The sequence below is a fragment of the Protopterus annectens genome, chromosome 11.part0 (genome assembly GCF_019279795.1).
Source record: "Protopterus annectens isolate FY-2018-M chromosome 11.part0, PAN1.0, whole genome shotgun sequence".
Lineage (NCBI taxonomy): Eukaryota > Metazoa > Chordata > Ceratodontiformes > Protopteridae > Protopterus > Protopterus annectens.
In genome coordinates, this window is record NC_056745.1 from 1476542133 (window position 1) to 1476554605 (window position 12473).

At 41.2% G+C, this 12473-nt stretch overlaps 1 protein-coding gene across 1 annotated transcript in view; it reads right to left on the bottom strand.

Moving 5' to 3' along the window:
* Positions 1-12473, bottom strand: part of LOC122815091 (RNA helicase Mov10l1-like) — a 1410002-nt gene that overhangs the window by 1213536 nt on the left and 183993 nt on the right. Inside the window, exons 3-4 of the mRNA XM_044087332.1 lie at positions 7391-7559; positions 7029-7141 (exon numbers count right to left, since the gene is read on the bottom strand). Of these exons, the coding sequence (XP_043943267.1) occupies positions 7029-7141; positions 7391-7559 (282 nt within the window). The remainder of the gene's footprint in view (positions 1-7028; positions 7142-7390; positions 7560-12473) is intronic.

Sequence of the window (12473 nt, forward strand, 5' to 3'; positions counted from 1 at the left end):
GAACTGCGAATGTCAGGAAGCAACAGAAATGCAAAAATCTCCTGAAAAGAGGATGGATTGGAATAAGCATCCTTGAGGTCCAGAGACACCAGAAAGGCCTGAGGGAACAAGAGAGTTAAAAGGGACAACATCCGAAAGGAATGCACCTTCAGAAAGGTGTTCAGATGGGAAAGGTCTAGAATAGGTCTCCAAGGACCTTCTTTTCTGGGCACTAGAAACAAACATTCTTGAATAAAATCTTTTCCCCCTTTGGGACATAGGCACTTCTTGAATAGTACCCTGAAACAATAAATCCCGAAGAACCGCTGGGGGGGGGGGGGGAGAAGCTGCTCACAAGGAGGCTGAGGAATGCCCATAAATGGATGATGGGAAATCCAGATCACGAAGTACCCTTGACGAATGACTGACAAAACCTAAGAATCCTGGGTGATCCGGAGCCAAACAAGAAGAGAGAGAGAGAGAAAGGCGAAGACACACAGGAATGTGGCCGAGAATGGGTGGATAGTCAGACAGTACATGCTTTGTCAGGAAAGGAAGGCTTAAGAAACCCTGCAGTGGTTTTAGCAGGAGGAGTCCATTTACTACCCTTTTTAACCTTTAGAAGGTTAAAGAGACTGCCTATGACCAAAGGCTGGCTCAGAAGGGTAGTTCAGTTGAAATTTAGGCACAGAAGAAAAAAAAAAAAAACATGCTTAAACTCCTGTAAAGCCTTCTCCTTGTCCTGAAGAGACTTAAACCAGCAGCCACTTCAAATAAAAAAGTCTAAAGTCTAAAGCAAGGAAAGAGACGAAGATTTAACCTCAGAGTCTGGAAGATCAGAAAGAACCAGACAGGCCCTAAGAAAGAAAAGCCAAGACATACATAGAAATATAATATGGGTCTGATAATTAATAGCCCCAAAAGCCAGGTTCCATGGTCCTACTGTCTGTCAAAAGGCAGCAACTTGGACCAAGGAAGCAAGTGAGATGGCTTATCAGGGGTTACAGACACCAGAGGGGTCAGCAGCAGGACATTTAAACAAAAAGGGAACAATCCTCAGGCACCCTGTAAAATCTATCAGACTTCCTGGGAGCAGGGGGCAGAGAATCTGGTGCTTTAGAGGCAGTGGAAAAAACATCCAATAAAGCAGGCAAGACAGGAAGAATGGCTGCAAGTTTAGGAGACTCCATTTGCAGTAACTCCTCGTACATCTTATGGATATCTGAAATCTGGACACAATCCCACTTAAAAGTCAATCATTCTAGAGATGGTGTCCCCAAAAGGAAATTTCATCAGAGGGATCATCAAGATCATGAGAATCCTCCTCCTCAGACCCGTAGTCTAAAGGAGAAGGAATGTGGGCAGAATAAGCAAGGGAATCATAATCCACCTCAGAAGAATGGATTCTCTGGGCATTTTAGGGAAGAGGCAGACCAAGGAGGAGCAGGAACTGAAGCCCCTTGAGGAGGCCTCTACGACGGTGAAGCAAATAACCCCCGAGTAAAGGTCTGACACTCACTTTGTGGATCCATAGCAGCAGAAGAGACATGGGTAGTTGTTTGTTTCTTCTTCAAAAGGGACAGCCATCCTGGAAACCTGAGAAAGCCCAGACTCAGGACAGCATTCCACAACTGCAGTATGAACTGTTTCCCAGAGAGAAACTGCGGAACTCCATTAGACCCCTTGGAAACAGTCAACCGTGGTTCCCTCAAAATACCCAAAATGGGCATCTACAAAGCCTCAGACATGCTGCCTGCCAGATCCAAACCGGCCTCCGACCAAGACACAGTAGAAGAATCTGACAACATCCGGGTGTGCCTCCAGGTGCATAATAACCTCAGGAGAAACACCCGGCAGAGGCTGGACAGGGAAAGATTCTGGCCTTACCTTATGCACCTTCTTCCCACACGGCTGACCCTCTGGGCAGAAGTTCCATCCATAGTACCTGCAGCAAAAAGCTTTAAGTCGCTGGTTCTCATGGTACAAGGAAAGGGAAGAAAGACTCCTATGAAGAGTCTGGAGACAAACGCCTGACAAACTGAACAAGATGTGTTGTCGTGAGCAGCACCAAGGCAAAAAAAAAAAAAAAAAAAAAAAACAAAAACAAACACTTATCGTTACGGTCTTTATGGGGTATCAGTCTCCCACACTGGCATTTACCCTTCCTAGATGACATCATCTCCCAAAACAGCACTAAACAAAGAGAAAACCCAACTGGGTACTTAAAATGCAACTGTGAGGACTCCAGCAAAAAGGAGTAAGCACAGAAAAGCCAATAAACAGAAAAAAGGATGCATGCAACAGACCAGCAGTTAAAACAGCATTCAGAGTGGTGGCAGAAAAGTTCTGAGTATGGCATGCCTGAACGTCACCTTTATGCCCTACCTTATTGCAAGGAGTAAGCAGGTGATGGTCAGCATAGCTTAAAGCACCGGAATCTTCTGTAAACTGGCCAGACTGAGGGCTTCATGACAGGGAATCTCATTGGTAAGGTATACTGCAGCGGTGAATGTAAGGATATCATGGGATTCACTATAGACAATGATACAAGGACATTAAGAATATTTGTCTTCCTAGATCATTTCCATACATACCATTAACATGCTTAGGCGGGAAAATATTATTGGATCAGCTAAAGGTGTGTCAACACCACCTGGTAATATCAGTGGAGTCCATGAACAGCAAAGGCATTAAAACAGACATAAAGCAGTACCAAAGACTAACCATGCTTGGCAAGTGGGGGGGGGGGGCTATTTCTAGGTAGACAATGCAAGAACTCTGCTCAAACTGCAAAGTCAAAAATACATACTTAAAATGAATAAAGACCAGGTTCTGTGAAACGCTGGATTAAGTCTGCAAAGAAAATACATATGCAAGTATTTCAGAAAGCAACATACCATGCAAGTCCACAAATAAACTGTCAGCAGTAGTTGGCAACGGTTGCACATCTAGGTGCAAAACACCATGAAAAAGGAGTGTGTGTATTAAGTACAAATTCAGTAAAATGGCAATGTACTGCAACAAAAAACCTTGGGCTACACCTAAAAGGCAAGAAGGCCAAAATGAAGCACTCCTGATAACTAAAGTTTTCCTTCTCCATTATATACTTTTCTTAATCAAGTTGCCCAAATGGATTGAGACTCATTCTTAGTTCAACAAGCAAATAACTACCGATGGGCTCAAACCAGAGCTACATAATTAAGCAGGTTAGCAAGTTACAGCCTTAAATCTTCTGTACAGATTCTATTAGACAAAATTGGATCATTACCACTGGAATCTAGACTCATTTACATAACAGAATGCCTGCACGCGTCAGGTATCCTATTATCCTAGGTGGACACAACAAGCCAGACAAGAACAGAATGCCTCAAGTGTATCTGGCAAGACAGCTACAACGAAGTTCTATCATAACTGTATGACTAACAGAATGTGAAGTGGAAGATACCACATGCTACTGTGTACAGGTCCCTCACCTTAGCATTTATACCACATGCTACTGTATACAGGTTCCTCACCTTAGCATTTATTCCAAATGCTACTGTACAAAAAAGCCAGAACTTATTCCTAAAGAATGAGGTAAAACACTGACCTGCCAGATGAATGACGTTTATGTGATGGAGTGGCATCTCTTCTCGGCCAATCCAACTGCCAGCATGTCTTTGGACTTTTACAGCAGAGTCAGGGGAGGGGGTGCAACACAAACTTCCAAATATCCACGAAAAAGTTACCCTAGCAGACAACTAAGTAAGAACTCAAGATATTGGTTCTAACCTCACCATGCTATCTCAACACCTAATCCTGTGTGTAAGAAACCTTTACACCCAGCAGAAAATCTCTCTCTCCTACTGTACTTTGCTACACATCAGGCAGAAAGAAATCGCAGCTAAACTGACTCAGCTGTTACCAAAACTAAAACAACTTGTCAAGAAGGATACTGCCATGTATCCAAATGAAAATCAGGAGCCAGTTAGAACACACACAAATCTTTTAGCATGCACCTTAGGTTTTCATACCATGCATACATATACACAAAATTTTTCAAAAACATAAAAAATGTAGAAATAAACCTACTCATGCAGGAGTTTTGTTTTTCAACACTACAAAATCCTATATTTTCTTAATCGGTATATTTTCAAAATGGTACAGCTGTGACCCACTTAACATGCCCTAAAATTTTACTGGACTCTCCTGCTATTTTCTGGCATTTCAGAAATGCAACTGACCAAGTAACTGCAGATTCAGAATACTGGGTTTCTTTTGAAATTAAGGAATGTTATGGAAAACCATGGTAAAATGCATCTGTATCACACTCTTATATTGATTAAAAGCCCACTACAAAACAGCTACTGCCAAGGAGCAGGGATTAAAATGTACTCCGTTTATATCTGAAGCAGTACCTGTAAAGAACTATATAAAATAAAAGTGCAGTTCCTTCCACAGGTAGCTGTCATAATGCTCATACTATATAAAAAAAGTGTAGTTCCTTCCACAGGTAGCTGTCGTAACGTTCATACTATATAAAAAAGTGCAGTTCCTTCCACAGGTAACTGCCATACCGCTAGTGTTATTTTCATCACTAAAAACATGTAATACCATAAGACACTGTAGAACAAGCTTTCCACACCACTCTACCTGCCAGAAATCATATGAAAGTTTCTGCAAAATGTTAGAATTGACCTTCTCATACCAGTGAAAATTATGCAACACTAAGGGTAATGACATTGCAATATAAAATTCTAAATACATTCCAACTTTCGAAGACGCATCAGAACAGCCAGAAATGTTATCACATTTATGAAACTGAAAACAGATGAAAATGTTTCATTCATTGTCGGATTTACAGATTTATATTACAAGTACATTTCAGGGCTGCTGGAAGGCAGGGCTTACCCAGCTCTCAATGAAATCTAGCTAACAGTCCACAGCAGGGCACAATCACACAGGCATAGTGCCTTATCTGGTGAATATACATCTGCCTATGTATGCACTCAGCTTAACATTGCTTCCTTCTTGCGATAATATTTTCTTCCTCTACAACATATAATATACCACTTCGCCACCTGCCTTTTATATGTCTTCTAACTCACTGTGTATATTCTAGGCCGCCAGTCTTTTATAGGGCTTCTAACTCACTGTGTACATTCTAGGCCTCTAATATTCTGCTTTTTTTCTTCTTCCTAAAGCATCCTCTTGCTTGCCTCTGCCCTCTCTAGATATTTTGTTCTATCTTAGTTTATGTATAAAAAAAACACTGTAGCCCTGCTAGACAGGGGTCCAGGGAAGTAAATAGTGTGGGAAGAAATAGCCAGGGAATTGTTATGGCTAGGCTTGTATAGGCCCTAGGGCTGATAGCCTAGTACCAACCTATGAACCTGTACTTTATTAAGAATGTACATATTTGACCACTCATTCTTAAAATTAAATCAGATGTCTTTGATATTTTTGTACTTTGTTCTATGCAACTTTTTTTTTGTTTGCGAGACACGGTCTGGTCAATTGTACATTGTCAATTGTAAATAGTATATTGTAATTTAATTTAACTCTGTTTCTAGTATGCCTTCGGAACATCTATGGTCATGTGCGAAGAAGCCTTAGCACTCAGCAGAGACAGAATATACAGATGGTTCACAGAGGGTAGCCAAAACCAAGACAGGAACGGGAGAACTAAGTAACGTACAGCGACAGTATAGCTGTGGAGTATACAGTGATGGTTTATTTGAACAGCACTTGCCACAAGTAGTAGCACAAGGCTTCATTTTTAAGAGGGGGGGGGTATACACCCTCGTGTCTTGGGTACTCTGCCCACCCAAACACCTCCACCTACTTTGCTTAATACAATCACCTCTGAGAATTACTCAATGACAGCAGAGAGGTGGCCCACTGGCTACTTATGCCAGATAAGTGCAAGTCGTTTCAGCCAACAATGCTAACCAATACAACACCACTGTGCAAACACGTGTGAATGTACTCAACCCTGCATTACCTTAAAACAAAGGCAGTATAACAGTTCTACAAACAGAGCTTGAGTAATGCTAATTTTACAGAAGTATACAGCACAAATTGTATAGAAGCTCTAGCAATTACACCAAGGACAGTGGTTCAAATACACAGCTATCAAGTCAGTTTTCCTAGTGCCTTATCTGGTCAGTACACATCTGCTCATTGTTTATTATCTAGTTATTTGGGGATGCATTACTTGCAAACAAAACCCATAAGCTTTTAGTGGGCGGAGTGAGTGACAGACATAGCATTAAACTCTGCTACACAATGCAATTCTTAATCGTGTAGACAGTGCTCAACCTGATCACACCCAGGCAGCCAATGGAACTGGGGAAAATGGTGACCAGTAGTGGCCTGAGTTGGTGCTGCAGTAGCGTTGTCGCCTCACAGTAAGATGCTGTCCGGTTCGATTCTCAGCTAGAGCATCTTCTGCATGGAGACATGCGTGAGTGTGCGTAACTTCGTTGAAGGTTGTGCGTCAGGGCTGGTAACTCGGCACGTAAAAATAAACTACAAATCATTAGTGGACCGGAGTTCCACTGTGGCGCCTCCAATCGGGAAAAGCCGAAAGACACAAGTGGCCTGAATAAACAATTTGCGTACTTGGTCTTCCTGACTAGATTCCTTATTTTCGAATGGGTGATACGAGGGCATGCTCAAACTATCACACCCATCCTTTTGGCGATACCATTTGTGGGGAAATGCAGCAAAATCAGAGGACTCCTAATCGTAGTGCTTCAGTCTAGCTAGTCCGCTTCCCACAGCATCCCCTTAGTTACTACAAGTAACCACTACTGAACAGGAAGTTTCACCAAACAAACAAAAAAACACACACAATCAAACCTCACTTGTAATAAACATTTTAGCAACGGCAAGAATCTGTAATGAATCCAATTTAAAAATCAAACCTCACTTGTAATAAACATTTTAGCAACGGCAAGAATCTGTAATGAATCCAATTTTACTACAATATAAACATGCAAGCCTCTCATCTGCTCAAACTTCACAACTGGGTTAAGTGTAAACAAAGACATAAGCATTAGATGTACCTTATCAAATCGTTTATATCTGAGTGGCTTCACAAAACAGGCAAAGCTGGTCCACTTGGCTGGATTTACATAATAGTCAGCCTGCACCCAGTCACCTCTGTAAGGCTGAAACCCTATTGAAAGAAACATAGTCGTCAGTATTCACTTACTGTGTGTCATAACAAAAACTACAGGGCTCTGGAAAACAAAGGTGCTGCACCCCTCTTTCCCAGCACAAGTGGAGCTCAATTTTAATAAACATATGCATTTGTCCTGGGGCAGGGGTGGCCAAGCAGCACAGTCCTTTTCATTTATATTTAGAAAGATATAAAACAGGGTAAAACTAAGCTTCAGACAATCTTAAAAAATGGAGTGGGTTTTACCTTCACAGACATTTTCCATGGAAAAATATACGGTCTGATTAATGCAGCCACCATCTTCATTGCAAGATGTAATACTACCAACCAAACTTTTAGGATTGTCCAAGTCTGGTAAACCAGATGCAGAAATTCTGTTCCCATCTTCTTCCCACTTATCACAGACAGGTTCTACCTACAAATCAAACACTTTACATTTATCCTAAATGTATGGTTAAAACTGAACATTGTAGACAAACTTCATTTCTACAACTTAAAAATAAATAAAAAAAAACTGAACAGTAAATTTCTATAAAAAATATTTACCTTATAAAAACTCTGAAAAGTCATCACTAAAATTTCTCTTGGTAAAAGTCAACTCTCAATAACAACAAACTTTCAAGCAGCTAACAAAATACTAAACTTCATTAAGTTACAAAATAATTCTCTAGAACTTATCAAGTCAAAGTATCACCTTTACACATTCTAGCCAGTGTGAGCTTTAACAAATTAGTCACTCTAAATGCAATTTGTCTAAACTTGTAGTCAGAGATAATGCTTGCAAATGACTTACATTTCAGCAGTTCTACTAACGAGGACCAATTTAAAACAGTTCTAACCACATGAAAAATCAATGTAGCGTTTTCAAAGCAATAGTTGAGGTTAATGCCTATTAGAAACAAAAAGGCCTGAAAACCTGAAATACAATTTTTTTTTTACTTTATATTTATGCAGCACTTTGGTCCATTTTGTAAGCTGCAAGTTTTCACTGTCTCCCAAGTACTTATGCCCTCACAACTTATTTGTAGTATTTATTCATACAGCGGGGGAATTTTGTTGTTTTATACAAAATGTTTCAACAAGTACAGAAAGCACTGTGCTAACTACCTGAAATTTATACAAAATGCTTCAAGAAGTACTGTGCTCACTACCTGAAGTTTATACAAAATGTTTCGATAAGTACAAGAAGTACTGTGCTCACTACCTGAAGTTTATACAAAATGTTTCAATAAGTACAGGAAGCACTGTGTTCACTACCTGAAGTTTATACAAACTGTTTCGATAAGTACAGGAAGCACTATGCTCACTACCTGAAGTTTATACAAAATGTTTCAATAAGTACAGGAAGCACTATGCTCACTACCTGAAGTTTATACAAAATGTTTCAATAAGTACAGGAAGCAGTGTGCTCACTACCTGAATTTTATACAAAATGTTTCATTAAGTACAGGAAGCACTGTGCTCACTACCTGAAGTTTATACAAAATGTTTCAATAAGTACAGGAAGCAGTGTGCTCACTACCTGAATTTTATACAAAATGTTTCATTAAGTACAGGAAGCACTGTGCTCACTACCTGAAGTTTATACAAAAGGTTTCATTAAGTACAGGAAGCACTGTGCTCACTACCTGAAGTTTATACAAAATGTTTCAATAAGTACAGGAAGCACTGTGTTCACTACCTGAAGTTTGTAGGAGAGGATTGCTCCTAAATCACTTTCTGTAATCCTTCTACTTCCTATAACCACAAACACACTTGCGCATGCTAGAGCACAGCATCTGCCAGTACTGTTCCTCCCTCTACCTCCATCCTCACAATGCTTAGGACTGTCCCTGATAAATTCAGTCTTAAAATGTCCATATTCCAGATCATATTGGTCTGTCACACACTCATCACTACAAACTTTAACCAATATCCATGGTAAATTATACTTAATCAAATTAATTCATCAAAATAATGTTTTATAAGTATAAAGTGAGACATTTTAACCACGTTAGGAGCTTTCCAGTTGAATCTGTTAGTAAGCTGTAAGCATGTGTTCCACATTTTGCCTATTTATTCCACATTTAGGAGACAGAAGGGTGAGAACTATGCACTGCACCCAAATATGCTTCTTGCTGCATGTGTGCAATGGCTTGCAAAAATCTACTAATCACAATTACTAGTAATTTAAGTCTGCAAAGAGGTTAAACACCCTCTTCTTCTTCCCAGTGTCTGACTGATTACTTCGATTTCCAGTGGGTAGTGTTGCTAAGAGAAATTAAAGTGGGAAGTGATTAAATGTGAGATACAGAGACAAATGATGAAATTCCACAATGTGGTAAGTGAGTAGACGAAGCAGCTGCCATATCCTCCTTGCAACTGAAACCCTAAAACTAATTTTTCTCAATGCATATCTGGGTGAAAAACAGATGGGAGGAGGGCATACTCTGCAGCTCATACTAAGAAAACATGTCAAATACCACTCCTTCTGCATTTTTACAGCTGAAGTCTGCAATGCTATTCGTCTACTGGATCTCTGATATGTAGGGCTGATCGATCATCACAAAAAAAATCACCAAAGGCTTGCTGCACAAGTAACCGAAAGTGAGCAGACACTGGTGATAACCAAGGACCTTCTGCCAATAAAGGGAATGAGAAGCTGGACACTTTAGTGAATTCATAACAAGAGGTCAGCAAGTAGCTATAAGAAAAGAAAATGAGAGTTTCTCTACTGCAAAGATCACTGTTGGCTGAAAAGCTAATACTCCATGAAGCTAAAAATTGCATCAGCCTTTTTTATGTGTTTTAGTGTTAGCTGCCAACCATCCAATCCACTCCACTCTATGTGACATTAACCATGTGTTCCCTTACCTAAGAAATTCACCTGAGATAAGGGTGACAGGTGCCGAGGGGAGGCCATTATTTTGGCAGCCATGAGGGGGGGGGGGGTTATACCCTCCTGGCATTCCAGCAATAAGGGTGTCTATACTGACCTAACTCCATCTCTTGGTAGTGAGACATGATTTGCACCACCCCAGAACCCATATTGCTGTGAGACATGTGATCTGCACCACTACATGGCCCATACTGCTGTGAGACGTGATCTGCATCACCACATGGCCCATACCACCACGAGACATATGATCTGCACCACCACATGGCCCATACTGCCGTGAGACATGCGATCTGCACCATCACATGGCCCATACTGCCATGAGACACATTATCTGCACCATCACAGAGCCCATAGTGCTGTGAGACATGCGATCTGCACCACCAGAGCCCATACTGTCAAGCGACATGTGATCTGCACCACCACAAAGCCCACACTGCCATCATCACTGAGATCTGCACCACCACAGAGTCCATACTGCTGTGAGACATGTGATCTGCACCACCATGGAGCCCATACTTCTGGGAGACATGTGATTTGCACCACCAATGAGCTCATACTGCCATGAGACATGTGATCTACACCTCCATAGAGCCCATACTGCTAGGAAATACGCTGGTTTACAAAGTCCACTGAATATGTGGGAGAAACAAACAAATGTAGGTTTTGTAAAATCAAACTGGAAACAGTCACACACCTTGTTGCTGATTGCAACACACTAATGGCAGAAGGACTGTATACTGAAAGGTATGACAATGTGTTGAGACTGTTGCATTTGGGATTGTGCAAAAATTATGGTACTGAAGTAGCTGAAAAACACTGGAAACATGAGCCACAAAGCATCATAGAAAATGATGAAGTTTATATCACATGGGATCACCCATTACCAACAGTTCAAAAGACAGATGATAGAAAACCAGAAATAGTAGTCCAAGAAAAGAAGAGAAAAGTAGAATTGATCATTGAAATCGTCACACCCAGTGACTACAATGTCTTGCATACAGAGAGACACAAAGTCATAAAATACCAGGATCTGCAGGCAGAAATGAGTACAATGTGGAAGAAAGTTACCAAGACAGTTCCAATTGTACTAAGAGCAACAGGTCTTATAAAAAAAGAATCTACAATTGTATTTAGATATTTTACCGATACATGTAACCCCTACGAATTGCAGAAGGAGTCATTACTGGGCAGACTGCAGGTGCTGCGAAGAGCAATTTTGGCTTTCATCAAAGATTGAAACAATACTAATTTCATGAACTTTAATCGTACTTTGACTTAGGAATGGGGTCTATTCCTGTCATGGTATTAGAAACCCCAAAGATTTGGAGAAATTAAAAACTGGGAGACATGTGATTTCCACCACCATAGAGCTCATACTGCCATGAGACATGTGATCTGCACCACCACATGGCCCAACATGTGATCTGCACCACCACATGGCCCAACATGTAATCTGCACCACCACATGACCCAACATGTGATCTGCACCACCAGATGGCCCATACTGCCATAAGACATGTGATCTACACCACCACAGAGCCCATACCGCTGTGAGACATGAGATCTGCACCACCACAGAGTGCATACTGCCGTAATCATTGAGATCTCCACCACCACAGAGCCCATACTGCTGTGAGACATGTGACCTCTACCATCATGGAGCCCATACTGCCGTGAGATGTGATCTGCACCACCACAGAGCCCATACTGCCATGGGCATTGTGATCTGCACTGCAACACCACAGAGCCCATACTGCTGTGAAATATGTGACCTACACCACCACAGAGCTCATACTGATGTGAAACATGTGATCTACACCACCACAGAGCTCATACTGATGTGAAACGTGATCTACATCACCACAGAGCTCATACTGATGTGAAACATGTGACCTACATCACCACAGAGCTCATACTGATGTGAAACATGTGATCTACACCACACAGAGATCATACTGCTGTGAAACATATGATCTGTACCACCACGGAGCCCATACTGCCGTGAGACATGATCTGCACCATCATAGAGCCCATACTGCCATGAGACATGTGATCTGCACCACCAAAGAGCTCATACTTATGGAAAACATGTGATCTGCACCACCACAGAGTCCATACTGCCAGGAGACATGTGGTCTACACCACCAAAGAGGTCATACTGCCGGGAGACATGTGAACTGCACCACAGAGCTCATACTGCTGTGAGGGGTCTGAATGGAGAGATGAAAAGTAAGCAAGCAAAGGAAAGTAGCAGTGCTGAAATTGTATTAATCCTCAAGTCTTGGTAAGTACCTTCATGAGGTGGAACCTGTTTTCACAAAATCTCACCAAGCAGACACTGATATATAGACTGTATTTATATAGCAAATATCATGGACAGAAGTAGGTCAAAAACTAAAAAAAGATAGCTGGGTGCACAAGACCCTGGATAAAAATGTGCACTGGTGCCAG